This window comes from Corythoichthys intestinalis, chromosome 6 (genome assembly GCF_030265065.1).
Source record: "Corythoichthys intestinalis isolate RoL2023-P3 chromosome 6, ASM3026506v1, whole genome shotgun sequence".
Classification (NCBI taxonomy): Eukaryota; Metazoa; Chordata; class Actinopteri; order Syngnathiformes; family Syngnathidae; genus Corythoichthys; species Corythoichthys intestinalis.
In genome coordinates this window covers 31,923,750-31,951,463 of record NC_080400.1, presented here as the reverse complement: position 1 = coordinate 31,951,463, position 27,714 = coordinate 31,923,750, and the positions used below count along the sequence as shown (strand labels likewise).

Below are 27,714 nucleotides of genomic sequence, written 5' to 3'. Positions count from 1 at the left end.
CTCCAAAATGAATGCTAAAATTGTGTTTCTCTTGCCATAAAGCACAAAGTTAACTGTCATATAAATTGTCATATTGTTACATACTCATTAAAATATAACTGATTAAGTATTCGTTTTTTGGGATATCGCGAGACTTCAATATCTCTTCCTCAACCTAAAGAGACAACCTGCATTATTAATTGGAATTTGACGTTATTAAAAATAATAACATTTCATTTGTCTTAGATGAATTAAATCAATGTTTTTCAAGATTTTCTGAATCACTGCACGTTTTTACATTGGAAAAAAATCTCGCGGCACACCACATACCAAAAATGTTCCAAAATTACTTTCTGTACTCCGTATTTTATTTAAAAATAATTTCTCAATATTTATTCTCTGTCTTTTATTCATTTATTTATTTTGCAGTTAAGCTTGAAAAGCTTAGAATTATCAGACAGGCGGGACTTTAGCAATGTCCTTAATCACTTCAGGTCTCTGCTACAGTGTGGGACTTTTTTGATTTAGCAACACAGGGTTATGGGCTCTGAGGGCTTTCTCGTTTACCTGTGTTGTTTTTCTCAAAAAAGTGACCTGTTTCTCAGTGTTTTCACGAAGGCGAACAAAATAGTCCAGCATCAACTCGTTTTGAAAGGACGCGGTTTTCGTTTGGAGATGACGTTTAGGATAGCTTGTGTCGCGTTCAAGAACTGCTCGGATTTCTAGCCGTCAGCCATTTTGCTGTCCTCGACAACGTGTTGGAATAAAACACGAGGAGGATGACGGTCGTCACATATGGATAAAACGGAAAGGACACTTTCGTTTGTATTGACTCTTGACGAGTCTAATAAAATGATGTACAGTAGACGCGCTGTGGTCCACATTGTCGCGGATAGCAAGGTTGGTGATGGCTAGAAATCCGAGCAGTTATTGAACGCGACACGAGCCATACTTCAATCATCTGGACACGACTGCAATTTTTAATCTGATCCTGATTAAAAAAGCGCTATAGGATCATTTATAGCGGCACGGGCACACCTTACGATCTCTCACGGCACACCGGTTGAAAAACACCGAATTAAATGATAAGGTGGTTTCGGGTGTGTTTAACTCTCGGGAGACTTAGAGTGGCGCTGTTGGTTAGCTCGCGAAAATATCTTGGTAGAGAAGAAGACACTGCAAAATGGCGACCTACATAAGAAGTGTGAGTTTCTTTTCCTCCTTGGAACGAACTGCGTTTTTGTCACGGGGAAACACGTTTACCCTGGAAACTAAACGATATGTGCGCGGACTGCGAAGGAAGCCTGTTAGGGTGATATTTCCCGAAGACGAAACGAATAAAGTAGACAAAGAGCTGCTTGGTGCGACAAAGAAGAAAAAGATTGATGTTCCAGTGAATACTGAGAAGAACCCAGCAGACAAAAGTGATTTTAGGTCCAGGACAAGTAGTTCGAAGGCTGGATGGATGAATGACGAAAAACGGTTGACCAAAACGACTTCCGCGGATGTTGAAAATGATCAATTTGACGGTGTCCGCTTCGAGAGGGCTTCATCCGGTGATAAGAGACTGGCGTAAGTGTTGTACACAAATCAAATGTTAAGCACATAATCTTTGACATAATTATCATATTTACAAAATTGTTTTCAATTCTACATGATACAGAGATTCATGGTCCTTTTTATTTCTACACAAATCAAATGTTAAGCACATAATCTTTGACATAATTATCATTTTTACAAAATTGTTTTCCATTCTACATGATACAGACATTCATGGTCCTTTTTATTTCATTCAAAATGTGCAAATCCAAAGTTATTCAGGAAATGTAAAATAATTGGCCCATTTTTGTGAACTACGATCATTAATATTTGGTTAGTGCTGCAAGGATTAACTCGAGTAATACGATTAGAAAAAAAGATTTGAAATTTTGCTGCTTCGAGTATTCGTTTAATTAAAGAGCATATGACACCAGAAAAAAAGTCTTAAATGGCATTATTATGTGAATTAGAATCATATTTTGAGACGATTCGACTATATACAACAATTTAGCAAAGCGCAGATGACGAGAAATTAGTCTTTTAATCTGCCGGTTAGCCACGCCTACCATTACAGGGCTTTAGCGTCCCCAACAGGTGGATGACGTCAGCGGTAGACTTGGCTCATCGGTTTTACTATTCAGCCCATTGAGGGGGAATTGTTCAGAACGAGGAAAACGCGACGAAGAGAGCCACAAAATGTCATTGTTTCAGTCTCTCTACTCCAATATTTTTACAGGATATTCCTTTTATCCAAGTATTTTCCCCAATTGCTAAATAAATGGCATGGTCATGACAAATAACAATCTTGTGCTAAATGGAATATGAAATAATAAAAATCCATTTATTCAAGACGACATGGCAAAATTACTCCATAATGGTCAAAACTGTCGACTTCACCTTTACTGTCGCACCTCCCGAACGATATTTTATGACACCTAAATCGGACATATGTCATTTCCCTTCCCCGGCTTCGGAGAATGTAAACAAACCAGAAGGAGTGACAGCTAGCCGACATGCTAACCCGAACCGAGGGATGTTTCAAAGTCTTCGAAGTGGAAAATCACACGTAACTAGCCTGGATTATTTGACATGACGGCCCGGTTGTCGACTGTGTTCGCGGATCGGCAAACCGCCCGGCGGAGAGCAATTTACAGTTCGTTCCCGGGAGGAGGGTGGCTGGAGTTGTTGTGCAGCTAACGTGCTAACAGTTAACTGCTAATGAGCATGAGGAGAGCTTTTTACATGCCTATCAATGATCAAACGTAAGTAGTCCTTTATTTAAAGGAATTTTGTAGTGTTTACTTTGTAATCACTGTATTCGTATTTGACATAATACAAAACAAGATGTTTACTCACTTCCTCGTAAGTCCAATGGTCCCACAGTAAATATCCACGGTGAATGGGAACCTTTTGAAACTCCAAAAAGGCGCATACGCCCCTCCCGCACACAGAATGATTTTTCTGCAGCCGTTTGGCTGGCGTGATGCAAAAAATAAACGTATTAATCCGCAAAATCAGCTGAATCCTTCATCCTCAAACACAACAGTACACTGTAGAGCAGTGGTCTCAAACCGGTCCTCAAAGGGCCGCAGGGGGTACTGGATTTCATTCCAACCAAACGAGACAAATACCTTTTCACCAATCTGGTTTCTTACAAGTGTAATCAGTTGATTGCAATCAGGTGCTTCTTATGTTAGTAGAAACCTCATTGGTTGAACTGTTTGTGCTGGATCTGTTGGAACAAAAACCAGGACCCACTGCGGCCCTTTGTGGAGTCGGTTTGAGACCGCTGCTGTAGAGTGAAGGGGACGTCTTCTACCGTACACGTCACAGCGCCCTCCTCCTTAATGCAAGACCGAAGCCGGAAGTCACTCATTTTCATGGCGCGGGATTGAAAAAAACTAAATAAATATAGCGATCGCGTCCACATACATCCAAGCGGTCCATATCATTCAGGGGCATAAAATACCGCGTGTATTATGAAATAAACATGCTTTTTTGTGTCACAGGCACTTTAAAGTGGCGTTGTAATGGTTGGTTTTGAAAGTGTTTGCATTTAGTTTTATTAATTTGGGTGGATAGACTGCCCTCTAGTGGCAATAGTGAATATGACATAACTCATTTCACATGGCTGAATCCAGCTGTTACCTGTTAAGGCCAACATTAGCTCAAAAAGTTAGTTTATATATTTTTTGTATTCGTTATTTAGTTTATTGGTATATATAGCCATTTTTGTGGGAGTATGTGTTTGAACCATTTGTTAAGAGCATTGTATAAAATGAAAAAAATTATAGCATTTAAGCTAGCGGACTTTTTTTTTAATATAAGTTAGCCAATTTTTCTTGTTATACTTAGATCCTCATTTATTTATTTTCTATACCATTTGAGGCTCAGCTCAGGTATTTTAATTTTTTATGTTCGTCATCCGATTACTCGAACTAATTAGTTCATCGATTAATCGACTACTAAAGTAATCGATAGCTGCAGCCCTATATTTGATTCAAAATGTTTTAACCCATATTCATTATTTAAAACAAATGTTCAGTACATAATCTTCGACATGAACTCCATGTGCTTGACATCTGAACCGACCACTTGACTATGGACCTAACCTCTTGACCCCCAACTGACCCTGTTAGATAAAACACAAATTGAGCCACATTTTTTTTCTTTAGTATTTGATTCGATTTTGTTCCTGATAAATGCCATATTACATGACCTGTGTCCTCACAATGACTTTTGACCTATAAAATGACCTACATAGATTTTGTGAAATGTCGAGCCACTGAGACAAATTATTGTTTAAATAATGGAGAAAGGTTGAGACGTCCATCACAGACAATGACACTGAAACGTGCCAGAAATTCACTGCCTACTAGTGCTTAATCCTCCCAGGAATCCACAATCTCAGAATTTACCTCAGATTTCAACAACATCTGTGGAAATCAAAAGTGCAAGGAATATAAGGCGAGGTGCAGGAAAAATTGCTTCACATGTAGTTTTCGTCACGGCTGCTAGATATCGCTGATGAGTAGCATCCTCCACACTCACAAGAAACTATAACTGCATGACTGAAAGTTAGAATTTTTTTCCCCAGCGGTCAGAGGTAAAGTTTCTAAAACACGTGAATTTACAGTGTATCACAAAAGTGAGTACAACCCTTGCATTTCTGCAGATATTAAAGTATCTTTTCATGTGACAACACTGACAAAATGACACTTTGGCACAATGAAAAGTAGTCTGTGTGCAGCTTATATAATAGTTAATTTATTTTCTCCTCAAAATAACTCAGAATATAGCCATTAATACAGTATCTAAACCCATGGCAACAAAAGTGAGTACACCGCATGGGAACTACAAACATCCCTAAGTGTCCAAATTGAGTACTGCTTGTCATTTTCCCTCCAAAATGTCATGTGACTCGTTACAGGAGTGCTGTCAGCATTGCTGTAGAGATTGAAGAGGTGGGGGGCAGCCTGTTAGTGCTCAGACCATACGCCGCACTATATATCAAATTGGTGTGCATGGCTGTCACCCCAGGAGGAAGCCTCTTCTAAAGACGGTACACAAGAAAACCCGTAAAAAGTTTGCTGTAGACATGTCAACAAAGCACATGTATTACTGGAACCATGTCCTATGGTCTGATGAGACGGGCGGGCTTTCTTGTGTACCGTCTTCAGAAGAGGCTTCCTCCTGGGGTGACAGCCATGCACACCAATTTGATGTAGAGCGCGGCGTATGGTCTGAGCACTAACAGGCTGCCCCCCACCTCTTCAATCTGTGCAGCAATTCTGACAGCACTCCTGTTACAGGAGTCCTGTAACAAGTCACATGACATTTTGGAGGGAAAATGAAAAGCAGTACTCAATTTGGACATTTAGGGATGTACGTATTTCCTAAGGGGTGTAGGTATTTTTTGGCTATATTTTGAGGGGAAAATAAATTAACTGTATTACGTAAGCTGCACAGACTACTTTTCATTGTGTCAAAGTGTCATTTTGTCAGTGTTGTCCCATAAAAAGATATACTTAAATATCTGCAGAAATGCAAGGGGTGTACTCACTTTTGTGATACACTATATACTTAGTCTTGTTTAATTTAATGCACTTTATAGTTTTCTGCTGCATGCTGTAGGCCTGTTTACAATATTCAGATTAAGTGGATAGCTTGCACTTGAAATCTTAAATATGTCTGCCACAAACTCGTTGTTTGGTGAAATGTTTTGTGCTATATGAACAATGCAAGTGTTCTTCCCAAGAACGATAGACAGTATTGATGGTTATAACCACGTTTTGCAGTGTTTTTGTTTTTCTAATGATCTATAAGAAAATGTATTAAAATTAACATTTATTGCATTAATTTGCTTTGTAACTGGTCATTTTAGTTAAAAACAAACAAAAAAAAATCAGCCAATGAGTGTCCTACAAAGCGTTAAGCCACCACGTTCTGCTTTGCCTGGCAGGAGGCTGGTGAGCGTGGCCCGTTCCAGAACCTTCCGGGAGCAGCAGGGTAAAGTCCTGCTGGAGGGTCGTCGTCTGATATGTGACGCCTTGAACGCAGGTGCCGTCCCTCGGACCGTTTTCTTCAGCACCCTAGAGCGCTTGCAGGAGCTTCCTTTGGAAAAGCTGAAGAGAGCCACGCTGGTAAAAGTCAAGTTTGAAGACATCAAGCTGTGGTCTGACCTGGTGGCCCCGCAAGGAGTCATCGGTAGGTGTGTTTTTGGGGTAAATGAGCAATGTTTACAAGTCTTAGTGTGATGGAAAAGTTTAGCCATTTATGGAACATCTGAATTCAGGTGTTAACATGACTTTTTAAGACCTATCCTTGTTAAATAGAGCAAAAATACTTTCCTATTATATTATCATTTCCTTTTTTACATAAATAGATGACTGGAATCAATGATCTATTAGTCCAGTGTTTTTCAACCTTTTCTGAGTCACGGTACGTTTTTATATCATTACAATCTGAGCAGTTATTGAACGAAACACGAGCATACCTCGCTCAACCTTCTACCTACTCCATCTCCACCTGACGATGTAAAAAATGCGATATTGGATCATTTCTTGCGACACACCAGAGGAAAAACACTATCAGTCCATAGTCATTTATTGTTCAGGCATGAAAATCTCTCACCTTTTGGCGTATTATATCGGGAGTTTTTTTTTTTTTAATGTATGCAAGCGGGAAAAGCGGCACAAAGCCAAAAGAAGTGCACCGGAGTGGCCAAAACATTGACTTATTTCAACGAAACAAAGGAGGGTACACTGTTGTGTCCTCTCTCTTCAATGCCAAGCTTGGCTGCACGTCGGCCGTGAACGAACACCTAAAGCGCTGTCACCCAGTTGTAATTTTGGAAGACGACAGGAGGCAAGCTGGCAGATCGTAAGTCCATCTAACTAACGACAGATTTTATTGAAGTTGCTAAGCCTGTCATGATATGCAATGAGTCCATTTATCACATGGTAAATAAAAGTGAGGGTGGTAATTTGCATGGTTGTGTGTTATCGCCACGTGCGTGCTGATGGCATTTGAGACTCCAGTTCCTTTCACAGATGTTTATTGGTCATCAACACGCCGTGGAACTAAAGTTCAGACATACAAAATAAGGAAAGACATGTATATTAAACACTAAACGTTAGCATTACTACATCGAGGCTAATGGGGGGGGGGGGGGGGGGGGGGGGGGGGAAAGACAACCTACAATAGCCTGCTATAAAACATTGGCAGTCTACTCCAAAACGCAAACTTGCGGTTAAAAGGTGACACTTTTAACAGCATTTGCAAACGAAAAAAAAATAAAAAATTACTGACACCACATGCAATGACAAAAAGTGCTTTTTATGCGGAGTGTAAAGCTTAAGTTAGCTGTTTAGCGAACACACTTCTGGTGAACATTTCAAAATAAAAGCACGTCATGTTCGTCATATAAATAACGATTTTTGGATTAGATCCCACATACTTCAGAATTCAGATTCTACACTACAATAGCTTTAAAATGACAGCCTATATGAAAAATCTGATTGGCAATGATTATAAGATTTAATATACCGTAGTATACTATAGTATTAATGATATTTTTTTTTCAAGAATTGTTTTGAATCATGTTGGAAAGGCGAAGTCGGTGTTTACATTCCATTCTTTTGCACTAGTTAATGCGATCGGCATTTGACCTCATTGTTTGTGATTTTGTGTTATTTACATGTTTATTTGTACTTTAATACAAATTTAATACAAATACAAAAAAAAATTCATTGCTAAATTAGTAAAAAAATAATAATAAAAAAGGGGGGGATTAGTCGAATAATCGTAAAAATAGTCTGCTGTCTAATTGCGAGAAAATTAGTCGTTTGGGACAGCCTTAGTGTACCGGGACATATTTCTTTCTCACCTTTTTAACCCCTGAACCATTTTCATGCCTGATTGTTAACATTGAGAATATTGTCGTATTTTGGCGATTTCTTCAAATCAGTTTTGTCTAGCAAAGGTTTATATTACATAAAATTGGGAAAAAAAACTTAACATGAACAATGACAACTTTATGTTTTTGTGTTTTCAGTGTAACCTTTTTGATGTATGCATTGTTGTTTTATTTGTCCGTGCAGGCATATTTTCTCGCCCTGACGCGTCTCAACTGAGCTTTGCTGGCATCAAAGATGGCGTGCCCCTGTCTCTCATTTGCGACAACATCAGAGACCCCGGCAACCTGGGCACCATATTGCGATGTGCCGCCGCTGCCGGATGCCACCAAGTGTTGCTCACTAAAGGTGATTCATAAATTCTTTAACCTTCATTTGTGCATGAAATAACATTTTCTGTCATTACCATTCACCAGGTTGTGTCGACCTCTGGGAGCCCAAAGTCCTGCGAGCGGCGATGGGTGCCCACTTCCACCTTCCCATTCATTCAAACTTGAAGTGGGAGGAAGTGGAGAGTCATCTCCCGGAGGACGTCGGCGTCCATGTGGCTGACAACAGACAAAACCAGGAAATTGACTCCTCCCACAAACCCAGTGATTTTGGCTGGATCAGTACTTCACGTGCTCGCAGTGACGCTCGCCTCGAGGACTCCGATTCAGACTCTGATGACGAGCTCTCCCTGACCAGATTGAATGACATGGCGTACTGCGACGACTGGGCGCGGAGTCCGGTCGCCTTGGTGGTTGGCGGAGAGACGCACGGGCTGAGCTTGGAAGCTCTCCAGCTGGCGGAGAAAAGGGCAGGGCGCAGGCTCTTCGTTCCCATGGTTCCTTACGTGGATAGCTTGAACTCTGCTATGGCTGCCAGTATCTTGTTATTTGAGGGCAGGAAACAACTGTTGAGAGCGACGCAAAGCTATAGAAGGAAGACATTGTCCAATGCTGGACAGCATGTTTCATAATGTCTAGATGTGCTGTGTACCACAATAAAGTCATTCGTTTGTAATTATTTTGCAAATGTGCACAATAGAAACAAAATGCTGCAATCATTTTATTTTTTAAATTCCATGTTCTGGACGTGAAATAAACCATGTGATGAGTAGGTCCACTGGGCTTCGCGAGAATCCAGAAATGCTATTTAACTCATTGACGGCTATAGAAGTCCAATTAAATGGGTTGGACGCCCATTGCCATCAATGACAACCAATTAGTATGTGGAAAACCAAAAGGATCTTTGTATATATTAACTGTAGGGACTAAAGAGTCAATGCAAGGCACCACAGGAGATGGAACGAGTTAAGAAAAAAAAAAAAGTTAAAATACTAAAAGGTGAAGACGCTGAAGGAGTGCATTGATGATGAAATGTGACGAGTCCCATTCTCGTTCATATTTGGACTTCCTGTCTCAGATGGGCTCGGGCTTTAGCTTGTCAGCCAGGAAGTCACCGACGAACTGCTCCACCACGTCCGGCGTGATCTCCTCCACGTCGCGTACGTACTTGGCCCGTGCAGACATGTCCAGAATGGTGAGCAGTGGCGCCGCCTCTGGCAGGTTGGTGTAATCACGCAGTGAGTCGCTCATGTCATCCTGCCAGAGATAAAACGGGCATGTCATTTCTACAGCTTGCTTGGGATTGATTGTTTTATTTTTTAAATATTACAAACAGGAAGTGGGATGTGAAAATGAAACCTGCGCTGAAGGGAAAGACAGGATGTCAAATATCTGATTAGGCTTATAGGAGTTTACTGCATCAAATTTGTTTGTAGTGTGATAGGAAGTGATCTTGAGTGTAGGAGTGGGAATCTCTTGGTACCTCACAATGAAGGTAAAGTAATTTCAAAAGAAGAGAAAACAGTGTTTTACCATGCATAACTTTAATCAACAGTTAAATGTAATGGCAGAGGCATTCCTACAAGTGTCAGGAAATAACATAACGGATGTGTGTGAAGGCACAATTACAGGACTTGCAGAACAAGCCCACAGTCAACCACAATAAGGGGGGCAGACGCTCCCTTTTGTCTCAAAAGGCGGGAAAACAACCCGGCTGTCCCACATACTGAGAGGGACCCCCCGGAGATAAAGAGAGAAGACCCCGCCATCCTGCAGGGGAATTTAAACCAATCAGAGCAAGCTAAGAATAATTGCAGAGATCACATAGCCAATCAATAGTCGATAGGAACATGTATTTGCATATTGTGTAGTATGAATCATTCTTGGGCAACTCGGGGTGTGTGCTTCTCCTGATAGACACAGGAAAGTACGAGGCTGTACTGAGAGGGACCTGAGACCCGAGTGCTGTATTAGATTTGCTTGTTAGGAATAAATCCACTCGTGTGTGAAAATGCCGGCTTCCTGACGCCTTTCTTTTCAGAACGAATACGCGTAATTGTTGGAAGAGTGTTTGGTGATAAGGTAAAACTTATATAACACTAAAACGGAGTCAGGTAATTATTGCGTAATATTTTAAGGTATGAATGATTCCCAACACGATACAATACGATTTGCGATACAAAGCTCACGATAACGATCTGACGATACAACGATTATCGATACATTTTTAGAATATCCTCGAATGATTTTCTGACCAACCCAACAACTAAAACAGAAAAACAAGTTTCTGTTGTGAATTGGAATGATTATCACTGGTAGACATCCAATCCATTTGAAATGGGAGGGTGGCAGCTAATGAACGAATGTGGCCATCCCTCCCACTTCAAACAGATTGAACGTCTATGGCCGTCAGTGGCAGCCAATGCCAGGCAATGAGGTAACTTTGGGCTATTTAAGGTCATTTACCTGTTGATTTTCAGTTACTTCCTGTTGATTTTGGGGTATTATACGGGTGACTTCCTGTTTTAGTTTGAGTTACAGAACAGGAAATGACCTGCGAATCACCCAAATATATAGGCAGTGACTCAAACTCAACAGGAAATTACCTGTAAATGCCCTGAAAATCAGAATGACTGAATGCTCTGGTTTCGAATGAACGAACGTTCCCAGTCTATATTGATTCGGCGTCGTGCACCGTCAATGCAGCAGAGTTAACTGAGACACTATTATGGAGGAAGATTTTGGGAGCAACTTGTTGGTTCCTTTTTATTTTTTAGACATTGACACCTTTTTAAAACCATATCTCGATTCTTGGCAGGAGCATATCGACAACCTTTTGTGATACAAAGTATCACGATATATCACCATTTCAATATTTTGTCACACCCCTACGGTAGCAGTCCATTCCATTTAGACTGGGAGAGGGCATTTGAAAATTCGTTCATTCATTCGGCCGTCCCAGTCAAAGTAAATTGGACGTCTGGTGTTGTCAGTGGCACTGAAAGATAGATACACAGCTTGTTTCAAATGACCCGGACATCTCTCGCCATCAATGGGATGCATCGAGTTAAATACTATGAAAAGAATAATGATTAGAGTTTATCACTAGTAAACGTCCAATCCATTTTAAATGGATTGAACATCTATGGCTGTCAAGGGCAGCCAATGCCAGGCAATGAGGTAATTTTGGGCCATTTAAGGTCATTTGCCTGTTGATGTTCAATTACTTCCTGTTGATTTTGGGGTATTTTATGAGTCACTTCCTGTTGATTTTGAGCTACAGAACAGGAAGTGACCTGGGACTCACCCAAATGAATAGGCAGTGACTCAAACTTAACAGGAGATGACCTATAAATGCCCTAAAATGAACCGCAAGTGACCTGTAAATGCCCTGAAAACCCTCAGTCTAAATGGATTGACATTTTTTACTGACAGATCTTTAGTTACAATTAAGAGTGGCATCATCAACATTAACTGTCCACTGGCGGGCTTTTTATCAGCTGTCTCGAGCTCGCTGCGTATCTCTAACTTCCGTGTGCTGTGACGAGCAGACATTGCTCATATCATTGCAATAGTCACATGATCTATTTGAAAAATAATTTTGACCCATTAAATTTTTTTTTTGCTCATTTCATTCATTTTTGTTGTTTTATTGCTTTATAACTTTTATAGACAATATTTTACCGGAAAATTTTCATTTTAAAATCGTATTTGGGAAAGTCAATTACATACAATGACACTTTTCGGCCACTAACCCCCCCCCCCCCCCCTTAAAATCCGCTTATGAGTAAGTATGACAAAATGCCTCTCGCTAATGACAACTTTCATGGTCAATATTTAAAACAGCAAACCCAACAATTTATCAATACTGTATGCAAGTCAAAATACAATAATAATAACTATAGATACCTATAAGCAAATGCACTCAATAATGCAAGGAATTCATACAAAAAACTACAGGATACATCAGTTTGTGTGCTGCCCTTGGTTTCCCCATCTCGCCATTGTGGCAATTTGCAGAGAAGTATACATTGACAGCAACTGATAGTAGATGTGGCAGTAAAGCTTTGTTGTTAAAACTTGTTTTTGCAACGTACTAAGAGCATATGGCCGACTGTTGTTATATTTCTTCTTGATAAATATTCTTTAGGACTGGAACCTGATGCTAATTTGCCTTAGCATGTCATGTCATTAGCATCTTTGATTTTATAGTACCTTTAAGCTAATGGATTTTGGAGGACAAAGAAATGCCAAGTGGTTTGTATTTTAATGCACAGAAAGTGTAATCTCTATGTGTTTAGGTCATCTACTCGAGTGCAATAACTAAAAGCAATCAACATTTGACAATTTTGAAGGTTTTGCTATCTGACAAAGCATAGGCTTCATTTCTGCCAGGTTTGATCGATAAATGTCTCTGCTGATGATTGAAATCGACTTTCATTTTTTTGGCAATCAGTGATCATATTATACTTCAGCCCATCTATCTCTATGCACCCGTTATGAAAGTGAGTTCTCCCCGACCCACCTCTCCGGCCACAAAGAAAAGCAGCGGCGTCTCCTCCTCGGTGGCTTTGTACTTAGTCATCAGTTTCTCAGCGATGGGCCGGATCAGCTCCTTGGCCGGCTCCAGCTCGCCTTCCTCCTCAGCGTCTGAGGAGAACAACAGATGGCCCGCGTCGTTTTGTGATACAGTTTGACTTCAACACACATCAGCTGGGTGTTGAATTTAGCCGGTCCCTGCAAAATACTGCATTCTTCAGAAATTTGGAAGACATGTCCAACATGATTGTACCCCAAAAAATGTCTTGAGAATGCACAAAGCGCCATTTTAGGTTCCTTTCGGACACGTACAGAGGTCGTGATGTAAATTACCTTACGTTGAATTGTGCTATACAAATAAATTTGCCTTGCCTAACAATTTAGCTTGCTTAAAAATTCAGCCACGAAATCCTGCTTTTGTTAGCGAAATGAAATTTGGTAGACTTGTCCATTATGAGTACACCAACAAAAAGTCTCAAGAAGCCATCCCCGAAAAGACAAAAGATGTGTTCCATTTTGGTTTGAAGTAGTCATTTTAGAGTCGCTTTGGTCCGAAAACCAATTCCAAAGAGATGTTGTCAGATGACTACCAAATTTATATCACCATCATTTTCGGAGTATAAGGCATACCTGACTATAAGCTGCCACCCATCAAATTTGACACAGAAACGGCATTTGTTGATAAATAAGTCGTGCTGGTTGCAAAGCTTCATTGCTTCAAGAAGCTTCATTTGGCCATTACTGCTCCCTTGGGGGAGACATTCAACCTCTGCTGCCACCTGCTGTCAACACTGTTGTCGTCCAACAACCCTCATAGCATGCATTGCAGCGCTGCCGATGTAAATAACAATTAAAATTCATGTTCTTTACAAATTATTTCTTCAGTTACTTTTCTTGTTGTTTCATTAATTGCAAGATATGATATTTGGTAACACTTTATTTGACAGTAGCGCCATAAGACTGTCATGAGACCATCGTAATTATGAAATGACATTGCCATGAGCATAAATGAATGCTTATAACAGATGTCATTATGTGTCATCCGGCAAATTATCTTACTTTTAAATGGATGTAAAAGATTCGAGCTGGACATAAATGGAGTTGGTGACATAATTTGCCGGATGACACTTATTGCCATCTGTCATAAGCATTCATTAATGCCCATGAGAGAGTCATAATTATGACACCGCTGTCAAAAAACTTGTTGCCTATTAACCCAAATAAATCGACAAATAAGCTACACTGCACAATAAGCCACAGGATTCAGAATGAGGGCAAAAAGTAGCGGCTTATAGTCCGAAAAATTACGGTAGACAGACGGTTGACATAAATTGCGAACTAATCTGTCAATTCAGTCATTGCTTAAAACTAGGGCTGTCAAACGATTAAAATTTTTAATCGAGTTAATTACAGCTTAAAAATTAATTAATCGTAATTAATCGCAATTCAAACCATCTATAAAATATGCCATATTTTTCTGTAAATTATATATATATTCTGTAAAATAATTTGTTGGAATGGAAAGATAAGACACAAGATGGATATATACATTCAACATACGGTACATAAGGACTGTAGTGGGCATTTCACTCTACTGTCCTTTAAATCTGTCTATGCTGTCCTCACTCCGAAGCGTCTACTTTTTCCAAAGCTAGACAGCTAGTGAACGACGCCTTAATAATCAGACTTCTTCCTTTTTCATCTGATTTATTAATAAAATGGCCTCAAACCACTGTCCTCTTTAGACTGTAGTGAAACTACAAAAAAAAGTACACAAGCATTGCATTCGCAACAACGTTAGCTTAGCACGCTATACAGGTTCACTAAACATAAACAAAAAGCGTCTCATACAGAAAATATAACAATTCGCTTGCTAACATAATATGTACATTCTTTACAACAACCACACTTACGGACAAATCTTGTCCAAGGATCATATAACCACAACATTACAACGTAGGCGTCAGCCCGAGACGTCGTGCAGCCATATTGAACTGGCAAGAAAGCAATAAACCATGTCGCAAAGCGACCACAAGAGTTCGCTGTTAGACAGCACAAAAAAACCTTGCTGTAAAACTTACCAAAAGGCAGAATACTGTCTGAGCGGGACATGTGCCTTACAGTATACAGTACTTATGTACCGTATGTTGAATGTATATATCCATCTGGTGTCTTATCTTTCCATTCCAACATTAATTTACAGAAAAATGTGGCGTATTTCATAGATGGTTTGAATTGCGATTAATAGCGATTAATTACGATTAATTAATTTTTAAGCTGTAATTAACTCGATTAAAAATTTCAATCGTTTGACACCCCTAGTTTTGACAGTTGCCGTCATTTTTCGGAATCAAAGCACCGTATACCAGAACAGCATTCCTGCCCTGAATATTATACCGGAACTGCGTTCCGGCCCGGAATCTTATACCGGAACTGCGTTCCTGACTGTTCTGGCCCACTTTCACCCCTGGGGATCTCTACTGTATATGTGTATCCTAGCGTCCTCTTCATTCGCCCCGTGTTCAGACAGTTTTCGTACATGAGTGTATTAACTTTGATTCTTGATTCTTGTTTTTTTACATTATGTACAACTCTGACTTTGTTATTTGTGTAATAATCTAATTGTAGCATGTATTGGCTACATGTTTTGATGCATTTTTATGCATGATAAAAGAAAGGGCATTTACATGAGAAGAAACTCCTTCCAGAACCAATTAATATCATAAGTAGAGATACCACTGTACTGATGTTTTTGACAATTTTGTTGTCTTTTTACACCAAGACGCCATATCTGAAAAATGACAATGTTGAGCGATGTTTTGCGTTTCAACCAATTTGATTGGACCATTGCTCAACCAATCGATGTACCTATGCAGACCGACGTATTGTTCCACAGCTACACATATAGCACGTGACAGGTGCGCAACACTTTTGTGGCGGATTTTAACACAGTGACTGCCGACTTACCCACAAATAGAACAAGGCATGGTCCCTCGTGAAGCTGTGCGGCATTAGCCTCGCTCAGCTCCAGCACGGGCCGAGGGTGCCAGGGGAACAGGCGGCACTCAGGGTCGTTCAGCACCTCCACGCGTCCCTGTCGCGTGATCACGTGACCCTCGGTGTCCAGCAGGATCAGAGTGGGTATACCTGGAAAGCCATAAATCAGGTTGCACAATGATGCAATGGAAAATGGCACACATATTTGATCATTTTTTTGCACCCTTACTCCCAAGAGCATGCCTAGTCACAAGCAATGACGACAATGACATAATAAATATAAACAAATAAGCCACAGAGTGGTGGAAAACTGATTCCCCACACATATTTTTCACTTCATGATTCCTGTGATCACAATCTGTCAGCCTTATCAGCAACAGTCTTGAAGTAGGAGCCAGGGCGAGCGGCGTTGTTAATCTCATCTGCTCATGCGGGGTCAAAGCATTGGTTGGGGGCGGGGGTTGCAGTGTTGACATCTCTGTGCATTCCACACATTCTTTACAAGAAAGACTCGGAGCCTCCCTCCTCTCACTTATTTCAAGCAGGGAATGAAGGGGAAGCATGAGGAGTATAGAAGCGCGAACACGGGGACGGATCAAATCCTGGCGCTTATAAAAATTCCAAGCTTCTCAGAGAAGGTGCAATTCTTTCAAATGTGGATGTTGAACTGTACATTTAAAACTGGATGCTCCTAGAGCTAAAAAAAGCAAACACTGAATGACCACAAGTTCCACAACTTTTCTGACTTTAATGATTGTTTTCAGTAATTCTGTATTATTGCTACTTGTTACCATTTCAGAGTTTTCCCAAGATTGCCCACGTGTATACAGTGGGGTAAATAAGTATTTAGTCAACCACTAATTGTGCAAGTTCTCCCACTTGAAAATATTAGAGAGGCCTGTAATTGTCAACACGGGTCAACCTCAACCATGAGAGACAGAATGTGGAAAAAAAAAAAGAAAGAAATTCACATTGTTTGATTTTTAAAGAATTTATTTGCCAATCATGATGGAAAATAAGTTTTTGGGCAATACCAAAAGTTTACCTCAATACTTTGTTATGCATCCTTTGTTGGCAATAACGGAGACCAAACATTTTCTTTAACTCTTCACAAGCTTTTCGCACACTGTTGCTGGTATTTTGGCCCATTTCTCCATGCAGCTGTCCTCTAGAGCAGTGATGTTTTGGGGCTGTCGTTGGGCAACACGAACTTTCAACTCCCTCCACAGATTTTCTATGGGGTTGAGATCTGGAGACTGGCTAGGCCACTCCAGGACCTTGAAATGCTTCTTACGAAGCCACTCCTTTGTTGCTCAGGCTGTGTGTTTGGGATCATTGTCAAGCTGAAAGACCCAGCCACGTCTCATCTTCAATGCACTTGCTGATGGAAGGAGATTTTCACTCAAAATCTCTTGATACATGGCCCCCATTCATTCTTTCCTTTACACAGATCAGTCGTCCTGGTCCCTTTGCAGAAAAAAGCCCCAAAGCATGATGTTTCCACCCCAATGCTTCACAGTGGGTATGGTGTTCTTCAGATGCAATTCAGTATTCTTTCTCATCCAAACACGAGAACCTGTGTTTCTACCAAAAAGTTCTATTTTGGTTTCATCTGACCATAACACATTCTCCCAGTCCTCTTCTGGATCATCCAAATGCTCTCTAGCAAACCGCAGACGGGCCTAGATGTGTACTGGCTTCAGCAGCCTTTGTTACTGTGGTCCCAGCTCTCTGTAGGTCATTCACTAGGTCCCCCCGTCTGGTTCTGGGATTTTTGCTTACCGTTCTTGTTATCATTTTGACGCCACAGGGTAAGCTCTTGCATGGAGCTCCCGATTGAGGGAGATTATTAGTGGTCTTCTATGTCTTCCATTTTCTAATAATTGCTCCCACAGTTGATTTCTTTACACCAAGCGTTTTACCTATTGCAGATTCAGTCTTCCCAGCTTGGTGCTGGTCTACAATTTTGTCTCTGGTGTCATTTGACAGCTCTTTGGTCTTGATCATAGTGGAGCTTGGAGTGTGACTGACTGTGGTTGTGGACAGGTGTCTTTTATACAGATAATGAGTTAAAACAGGTACCATTAATACAGGTAACGAGTGGAGTCTCGTTAGAAGAAGTTAGACCTCTTTGACAGCCAGAAATCTTGCTTGTTTGTGGGTGACCAAATACTTATTTTCCACTCTGATTTGGAAATAAATTCTTTAAAAATCAAACAATGTGATTTTCTGTTTTGTTTCCACATTCTGTCTCTCATGGTTAAGGTTTACCCATGTTGACAATTACAGGCCTCTCTAATCTTTTCAAGTAGGAGAACTTGCACAATTGGTGGTTGACTAAATACGTATTTGCCCCACTGTATATGTGCTGTCACCACATTTTTGAGGTATAAAACATTTAAAAATTGAACAGAATACCTTCTTCTCTACTATACCATGAAATCTAGTTTAATACAGAAATCCAAATTGACAATTTAATTTAGAAAGTTGAATTGGGGCAGTCTCACATCAAGATAACACCATACTGGTACATATTAGGGCTGCAGCTACCCAAAATTTTAGTAATCGAGTATTCTACTGAAATTTTCATCAATTATTCATTATTCATTAATCGAGTAATCGGATAAAAGGTAAAGAGCAATTATAAATATACATGAGAAAACAAGACATTTCACCAAATATTGAACCATAGTTAGATGATCAATGTCTTTATTTTAGATCTACGTTGTTGAAAACAGCCAAAACTGCATCCCAGATGTGACTAGAAAAATAAAACAACAAATTCACTGCTTAAATAAATAAAAAAAAATGAATATATTTTTTAAAAATTGAAAAAAGTTTCCAAAAAATGTCTTGATGCTTGATAATACACATCACTTAAAAGGTAGGTGTTGTTACTACAAGATTCAATTAAATTTCCATTTCCACAAGCTATTTTTAAGTTCTAGATAAGTTTTAAGTCAAAATTGTAAGTCCTGATATGATTTTTAGTTTTTGCAGTGTTCAAAATAAATATATGATACCTGCTGCATTGGAGCACATTAGGCACCAGTGCTACTTAGACATGTGCCGATTACCGGTTTCAAGGTATACCGTGGTATGCAAACGTCAAGGTTTCAGAACTGCAAAAATTTTCAGTCATACCGTCCCTAAAGTATTAGCTATTTTTATGTCCCAAAAATGCATGGAGAAATTCCGCACTTGCAGCTGGAAGGGTCAACCCTCCCCCACCGGTTGTTACTGAGTGTCTGTGAGTCAGCTGTGCTACACGATGGCTGGAGGTGGTGAAACTCCTGAACTTTTTCACCCATCAAGGAAAATGAAACCACTGGTATGGGAATACTTCGGCTACAGAAAAGTTAGACGGCCACGGTTTAGAGGAGGAGGGCCATCCGATATGTAAAATATGTTTGCGGAGGATGGCTGCTGAGGGGGCTATACCTCCAATAGGATTTTGCATTTATACAAAATTAAAGTTTAGTAAACACTGTCATGAACGTTGCCGACGAGCGCCAACTCCGGCGTGTTTAGGATGTGTAGCGGAGGTAAAATGCGTTTTTTTTCTCTCTGGCAACTGTCTGTGTTGGGAAAGAGTGTGTCTGTAATGTAAATATGTTACAAGTCATTCACACGTGCTTTTTATGGAAAATAATTCAATTATTTTTGTTCTGATTGTAATAATGTTGAGCTGTGGCTGTGGGTTTAGGCTCACCTAAGGGACTGCATTTATTTTCAATTTGAATGAATGAATGAATGAACGAATGAATGAATGAATAAATGCTTTATTTGGACATGACAAAAACATAAAAATAATAGACAAACAAAACAAACAAAAAACAAAATAAAAAAATCAGACAGAACCAATGATATTCTCGAGATAACAGCAACAATAAGTAAGACAATAATAATAATGATAATAATAAACAAGATCAGAATTGATTCATTGTGTCCAAAAAGGAGTAGGATTTTACTTAGAATATATATATATATATATATATATATATATATATATATATATATATATATACACATATACACACATATATAAATTTATTTTACCTGAATACTATACTTATGTTCCAATTTGGTAATATGTTTTGAAAAATAAAAATCCTGTTCAATGAAAAAAAGTTTTTTTTTTATCAATCAATGACTATCGAGCTAAAATTTACAGTTAGCTTTATTATGTTTTTTATTTTACACCCTCATCACTTTACAGTGCTGTGTTTTTACAGATTAAATAAAGCCTGCATGAAAGAAATGTTAGCCACGCATCGACAGTAGTCTTATTTAATAGAATCCTAGCAAGGTACAGTAACGTTAATCTTATTTATTAGCGCTACGTTAACTTAATTTTACCTTGTCCCGAGTACCGATCCTCCGCTCTCGGAGTAAATGCCTTCAGTGGAGCGGGGGCTAGGCGGGCGGGTCGCGCGGTGGCGCCCGGCCCGGGTTTTGGGGCCAGTCATCGGTCGCGTGGTCCAGCCTGGGGTGCGGAATCGTCAGTGGGACCGCGGGTAGCAGGGGTAGTGTTATGCGCTGTATTACAGTGAATACATGAAACTCTGTTCGCCTTGGTCACCAGCTTGAAATGCTCCCGCACTTTTGACATTATCTGCTTTTCTTGGTGCAGTTCACTTGGCTTCGTCGGCTTCATCGTCGTTATCTCTATATCCATGCATGGTTGAAATCAATTATATCCGCCGCTGCTGTTTTCCTCCGGTAAGTACGTGACGTCGGCGCGTTGTGCTGGCAAAATTAAACGATTCCTCGAGGCCAATAAAATTCCTCAATCCATTTTTAAACTCAAGTTACTCAAGTTATTAGTTATTGTTTCAACTCTAGAACATATTTGTGCTCCTACCGGAGCACATCATTACCTTGAATCCCGTACAGCCTGTTGAGTCGCGAACGTCGAGCTTCGTCTGAATATGGCACCGCCAACCAGGGCATCTCACTGAAATACTGCTGGAAAGACTCCTCAGACCTATGAGAATGAAAGATGTCTGAAATCAATTTTTGACTTTTCCCCCCGCTGTCTGTATGAGCTAAAATTGTCGTCATCCTCACTTAAAAAGATTCAGCACCTCCAACACTAAAATTAAATTACAAACAAAATACACAATAAGTCATTCAGGATTTGGTATATACACTACCGTTCAAAAGTTTTGAACCGTAGTGTATCATATGGGATTTTTCATTATGTACACTATGGGATAGTGTATTTAATCAAATTGATGTATGTCTTACCTGTCAGCGCTGACGAAGACCATCTCAAACTTTTGACCCGACTCTTTGATGGTGCGATACGACTCTACCAACACTCGTGTCAAACTGCGGCATGGTGGACACTGAAAATCAAGCAAAAAGATAATAGATAGTAAAGATACACGATAATATCGGTTACCGATAATTATCGGCCGATGGCGGTATAATTATGACGTCACACAGATAATCCAGATTTTAAAAAAATCAACTAATAATGCAATCCGATAATTATATACTTGATTTAGCCTCCAAATGTGCGCAACCGAAGAATTCAGCACCGCCGCCTCCTCAACCTCTCCCTCTCTGCAGCCCCTGAGGGAGGAGGGGTTGAGGAGTACGGCGTCATAGAGGAGGCGGCGTTAGACAACAGGGTTGAGGCGCTCTCACTAGCGTGTGTTGATTTTTCAGTGTGTGAAAAAAAACAACGCTTTCGCCATCTACAAAACATGCACTGCAGTAGTTCCACGAGGCGGAAAGAAAGTGTCCTCATTCAACACCACTAACCCAGCAGCCATTTAAAACTGCATCACAAAGATTTTTGGAACGAATATGAGGCTGCTGCTAGCACGAATGCTAAAGCTATTGTAAACACAAATAAACTAAACTAAGCTACGGGGCTTATGATGATACAGAGAGGCTGCGGCCTTCCCGGAGTCGGGTTGTTTGGGAATGCAGCCCAAAGCAGGTGGTAAGCTCCCATCTAAGGCTAAACACCGGCACGAGACCTATAGTTGACAAATAGCCGTCTTCCGACAGAGCCCGCCGCTCTGGCCGTTCTGGCAGGCCGTCGGCCGAGCCCGGTTACCCAGCAGCGGGACCTCCAGCGAACACCCCATTTTCTCAAGCGTTCTCCCACGGCGTGAGGGATGGGAGGCGCGCGCCTCCATACGGAGCAGAGCCAGGCCCCGAATACGCTGCGGCAAGCTGGCCGGGGCAGGCGGATATTCTGTACGAACGTAGCTGTCGCCGCCACTCATCTCCGGTTCAACTCATCGAGCACCATGGCCAGACAGAGGCCTGGCACGGGTGCTAATTTGGCAGGCAGACGGACTGAAGGGCACAGGTGGGAGAAGATGCGGACGAGAGACTTAAAAAAAAAAAAAATTAAACGAAACGACCCGAGAGCCAAACCCCCGGGTAATAAAATAATGCAGTTTATACGACCACCATTCTTCGTGAAAGACATGCCGATCACATCAGTTTCACCACGGACATTTGGACAAGTGATGTCAAGTAAGCATGCTTATCATGACGGCACAGTGATTAGATGATATTTGTAACATGCACCAAACCACACAAAGAAGTCAGCCAGTCAGTAATGCATTCAGTACGCTGTAAATTTGACGTCTTAATCAGATCATTCTTCTTAAATCTAGTCAAATAATTTTCCCTATCTTGTTTTGAGTGTTAAAGACTAGTTAACAGATGAATGCGCCAGATTATTCCACTTACTTGAAATAAATATTGCCATTTGTTCTTATTAAGCATATACTGTACTGTACATTTAAACAAACAAAAAAAAAAACACTAGGCAGCAAGGAATGAAAACTGCGACGAGGATTAAGTCGACGAAAGGGGTGGCGGACATGCCCTGCCATCGGTCCTCAGCTATTCCCTATCTTCTGGATCGAATCAAATGAATAAACTAACCACTGAATTATGAACTAATCTACTGGATGTAATCAACATAACGAGCACATCGCCACGATCAACAATGGACTATTGGGAAAATGAACAATCAAGGGGGATGGTTAAATTAAAAAAAAAACAAAAAAACTTATAATCACTACGCAATCTGAATGTCAAAAATTGCTATTCGATATTTTCTGCTTCCTATGGTATACTGGGGGCGGGATTCAATAAGCTTCGGCTTCTCCCGTCTGCCCTCTTCTTTTCGGGTTGAACTAATTGTAAACACATATAAATGTTGTATGTTTGTTTGGATTTGTCATTCCCGAAGGGAAAATAAATAAATAAAATAAAGAAAACTGGTCATTTTTCGCCTAAATCAAGAAAAAAATGCTTTCAAATAATATTCTGAACCATACCTAAAATAAAGAAAAAATAGGTCATTTTTCGCCTAAATCAAGAAAAAAATGCTTTCAAATAATATTCTGAACCATACCTATTTTTGAATAAAGAACATTTGTTTTCTTTGTTTTTTTAGGATTAAATATAATAATTTATTGTTTAAAATAAAGGTGTTCAGCTTATTTTCAACTAGCCATTTTTCTTCAAGAAATCTGAGTGAAATATACTTGAAGTGCTTGCAAATAATTTAACTTATTTCCAAATAGATTTACACTGAAAACAAGGGAATTTAACTAGTTTTAAGGAGGTGTGTTTTTGCAGTGTAGTAATGTTATATGTTAGGAATGGCTTACTTTTAAAGGCATTTTTGTGCAACTTAGGTATTTACTGTAAGTAATTGTTGCCAAAAGTTACACAATGTCAGACAATGTGTCTTTATATGGATGTTGGAATTTACTACTTGCTCACATTTGAGGTTGAAAAAAAGAGCAATAAATTATATTTTTGCACAGTAATATTTTCTCTTGTGTATACTTTAAAATTTTACATAAATCTTTTAATAGAATTATCGGCTTGACGTTATCGGTTATCGGTTCGAACGAGGAGGAAAATTATCGGTTATCGGTTGAAAAATGTATTATCGTGCATCACTAATAGATAGACTATCACTACTGTGAAAAAGTCTGGGGAAAGGTGAACAAATTCCTCCTCATGTCTAGGCACTTTGTATGGTTTTCAAATGGTGTACCAGAATGAGCTTTAGGTGGAAGGAGAGCAATCATTTTTCCAAAGTTTTTTTTTTTTTTTTTTTTTTTTTAAAACACATAAAGAAAATCACCCAATGAGAACCAACTTTTTAATGGTAACCTTGAAAACAAGGTGCATTTTTCCTGATGGATAAATTAAATTATATAATTTAAAAACAATTTTTCTACTTTTGACTAGAGAGAAAGAACAATAATTTTAGAGTGTTACTTGGGGCTGTAATCAGTGTGTACTTCTGTTTTTATTTCAGTGTATCTTAACCTGAGTTCGATCGAACCCCAGGGGTTCGGTGAGTAAGTCAAACGGGTTCAGCGAAGGTAAAGGAAACACAGAGCCCAATATTGGTACGGTGATTAAATCCAGGCAAAGGTTTTTTTAAAGAACTGGTTTTGGAGCGTGTTTGCTCCCAATTTACAAGCTTAATCAGTTTCTTTTAACTGCTAGTCCTCAAACTAACGGGAGGAAGTGGTTTGCTCAGTGGAAGGTTGACTCACCCTTGGTATGGGGGAATACAACAGACCAATGCGCAGCGTGGTCTCAAACCTGTTTATAAATCATGAATTGAAAATTAAAGAATTTTTAATGGGGATTTGCTAAATTATTAGTTTGCTAGTTTAGATGGATTGGTTTTGAGTTAAAAAAAAAAAAATTGCTTTATTATCCAATTCCCAATTGTTCGGAGAATCCACATGTGAAATTTGTAGGGTTCGGTATCTTTAGCAAGGTTAAGAACATCTGTTTTATTAATCTTAATTTCATTCATTTGTTTTTATTAACATTGTATTCGTTTAGATATTTATTTGTAATGCTAAAAATAATGCTAAAAAGTACAACAATGATCGATAATTAAAAAATCTGTTTTTATTCATTTTAATTTCATTAATTTGTTTTCATTAATAGTTTGAGTTTATATATTTATTTATTTAGAATGATAAAAATGATATCAAAAAGTATAACGATGATTAATAATAATAAGAATTTAAAAAAAAAAAAAAAAAAAAAAAAAAAAAGTAATGCTAATATTTAAGTTTCTAAAATGACCCAAAATAGTCAGTTGCCCTATGAAGGGTTTAAGGTGTTAAGTGCCAACTCATCTGGCTTGGAAAGAAAGTGATAATGGCAAAGGTATTGCAGTTAAGTTGTATTTTTTTTTTTTTTTTTTTTTTTACATTTAAGTTGTATACTGTGAAGAAAAACATTAATTATAGGGGGATTTTTAAAATCTATTTATCCATTTGTAATAAAAGAAAAAAGAAAAAAAATACCATTAATATAACAAAAGTTTTTAAAAAATACTTTCCCTCAAAATATATAATTTTACCACATATCATATAGCTATATACTATAGTTTTGTATCAAAGTTTAATATTTTATTTATCACTATATTTTGTAATTTCATTTTTTTGACGTCTTTCTAGTAAAAATCCAGAATTTCTACGCTTTTACTTATCCTTGCACTCACATTTTTCACCACTTGGCGGCGCCTTCCAATTTTTTTTTTTTTTGTCTTCCATCACTAATGACTTGAGCGCTTGGTGGTATTGTGGTGTCTAACAATGTTCTTTCTGGTCCATCTCAAGGCCATGTGGGGCTGTGGTTTGGTCGCGCAAACTCCTGAATAAAGCGTTTGTGGTTCTGGCAGCTTCAGTACTAACTGGGGCCAACGGCTTGTTGTACGTATAAATACTTAATTACTGTACTTGAGTATGTATTTTCAGGTGACTTAACTTTTACTCTGTACACATGAACACAAAAAGCTGTACTTAACACTCCATACTTTGTCAATATCTTTTTCTATTTTATTTTTTAAACTTACACGGCTTTAGGAGAAACTTTTAAATAGTTGAGTACTTTTCACATCACACAAAACCACATTCACTTCCTCCCATGCGAAAGACAATAGCTGGAAGTCATAAAAGACACTCACCCAGTGTGCCGAGAAGTAGACCCCCACGTAGTGCCCCTCCAGGGAAGCGCTGTCAGTCGTCTGCCTGTTGCTCCTGAGCAAAGGCCCCGCCACCACCTCAGCAAAAGGCTTGGGCCCCCAGGGGAACTCAAGACCTACGGCGACAATGTAATGTAAAAGGGATGGCCTCGGGGACATTTGCAGGTTTTTGACTCGCCATATATTCTAATAATTCAATTCAACATTGAATGTGAGGAAATACTATTCTTAAAAAAAAAGCATGAAACAATTTGACTGTTACAAAATATCAGTCTAATTTATATGGTTAAATGTTAATAAATACTTATCACACCATTTTTTTTTATTTAAAATTGCAATTTGAACAGTTGAAGGTATCACAAATAACCTGTTAAGTGTTAAAAAAATTAATCTGTCACATCATTTCTCATTCAGTGTGAAGAAATTGGAATGTTACACACCTAAAATCATCAAGTTGTGCCCGAGTGTAATTTTTGTTTTATAGGTCATGTTTTCTGTAAAACATTTTTGTAGCAGTGATTGTTTTAAAAAAGCTATATAAATAGATTTGAGTTAAAAAAAAAACTAATTTGAAAAGCCTTTAGAAAAATAAATTGCATAAAATTTAGAATGTTAACTTTTTTTTAATTCACATTGTTCCGAGTTCAGCTACAAGATATATAATTTTAAGTAAAAACAACATTTTTAAAAAAAAGTAAAAATAGTTAAATGTCACATGATTTAAAAAAAATGGAGCATTAAAAAATTCTGATTAAATTTTCGCAATTTAGAAAGTTCAGTGAAAATTTCTCAGACATTTTTAGAATTGTAAACACATTTAAATGACAAGACACTAAGCCATTAAATTTTGGTCACACTCTGTTTATTTATATGACGTTCTTCTCCTTTCGGCTTTTTACCTTCAGGGTAGCCACAGCGGATTATATATGTATATATATATATATATATATATATATATATATATATATATATATATGTTAAAGTTGAAACGATTACTCAAATAACTCAAATTTAAAAATTGATCGAGGAATACAAACCCATCGAGCAATTTTATCCGCCTCGAGGAATCGTTTAATTTTGCCAGCTCGAAGCATCACGTTTTGCCCCGATTGCTTTTAATGCGGCACAACGCACTGACGTCACGCAAGAAAGAAAACAGCTGCGGATAATATATTTAATTTCAACCATGCATGGACATAGAAATAACAATGAAGAAGGTGATGAAAGCCAAGAGAAATGCACCAAGAAAAGTGTGGCGGCATTTCAAGCTCAAGAAAGGCGAACACTGTTTCATGTATTCACTGTACGACAGCGCATAACATACCCCCGTCCGGCCCCGGCTACCTGCGGCCCAGCCGACGTTTCTACAACCCCAATTGGACCCTGCGACCGATGACCGTCCCCGAAACCCAGGCCGGGCGCCACCATGTGACCAGCCTGCTCCATCGAAGGCGTTTACTCCAAGAGCAGAGGATCGATACTCGGTACAATGTAAAATTAAGTTACAGTAGCACTAATAACTAACGTTACTGTACCTCGCTAACGTAACGTTAGCCCTGCAGAGGGCTAGGTTTCTTTTAAATATGACTACCGTACTGGCGAAATGTGGCTAACGTGTCTTTCATTCAGGCTTTATTTAATCTTTAAAAACACAGCCCTGTACAGTGATGAGGGGGTAAAAATAATAAAAGTTAAAATAATAAAAGCTGTCAATTTTAGCTCGATAGTCATTGATGGATAAAACACCAAGTACCAGTGGTGCCTAATGTGCTCCAATACAGCAGGTATCATACATTTATTTTGAACACTGCAAAAACTCACAATCCTATGAGGACTTACAATTTAGACTGAAACTTAAAACTTACCGTAACTAGAACTTAAAAATAGCTTGTGCAAAAGCAAGTTC

The 27,714-nt window shown here is 39.0% G+C and overlaps 2 protein-coding genes across 2 annotated transcripts in view; one reads left to right on the top strand and one right to left on the bottom strand.

Annotated features, from left to right (window-relative positions):
* The first annotated feature begins 970 nt into the window (after positions 1 to 970).
* mrm3a (mitochondrial rRNA methyltransferase 3a) lies at positions 971 to 8,939 on the top strand. Its single transcript, XM_057838661.1, has 4 exons — positions 971 to 1,551; positions 5,981 to 6,225; positions 8,121 to 8,282; positions 8,351 to 8,939. The coding sequence occupies exons 1-4, from the start codon at positions 1,163 to 1,165 to the stop codon at positions 8,893 to 8,895; spliced, it is 1,341 nt and encodes a 446-aa protein (XP_057694644.1). The 5' UTR covers positions 971 to 1,162; the 3' UTR covers positions 8,896 to 8,939.
* nxn (nucleoredoxin) overlaps positions 7,308 to 27,714 on the bottom strand; it is a 69,692-nt gene continuing 49,285 nt past the window's right edge. Inside the window, exons 3-8 of the mRNA XM_057838662.1 lie at positions 25,791 to 25,924; positions 21,050 to 21,150; positions 20,680 to 20,786; positions 15,770 to 15,949; positions 12,789 to 12,913; positions 7,308 to 9,520 (exon numbers count right to left, since the gene is read on the bottom strand). Of these exons, the coding sequence (XP_057694645.1) occupies positions 9,338 to 9,520; positions 12,789 to 12,913; positions 15,770 to 15,949; positions 20,680 to 20,786; positions 21,050 to 21,150; positions 25,791 to 25,924 (830 nt within the window). The 3' untranslated portion in view covers positions 7,308 to 9,337. The remainder of the gene's footprint in view (positions 9,521 to 12,788; positions 12,914 to 15,769; positions 15,950 to 20,679; positions 20,787 to 21,049; positions 21,151 to 25,790; positions 25,925 to 27,714) is intronic.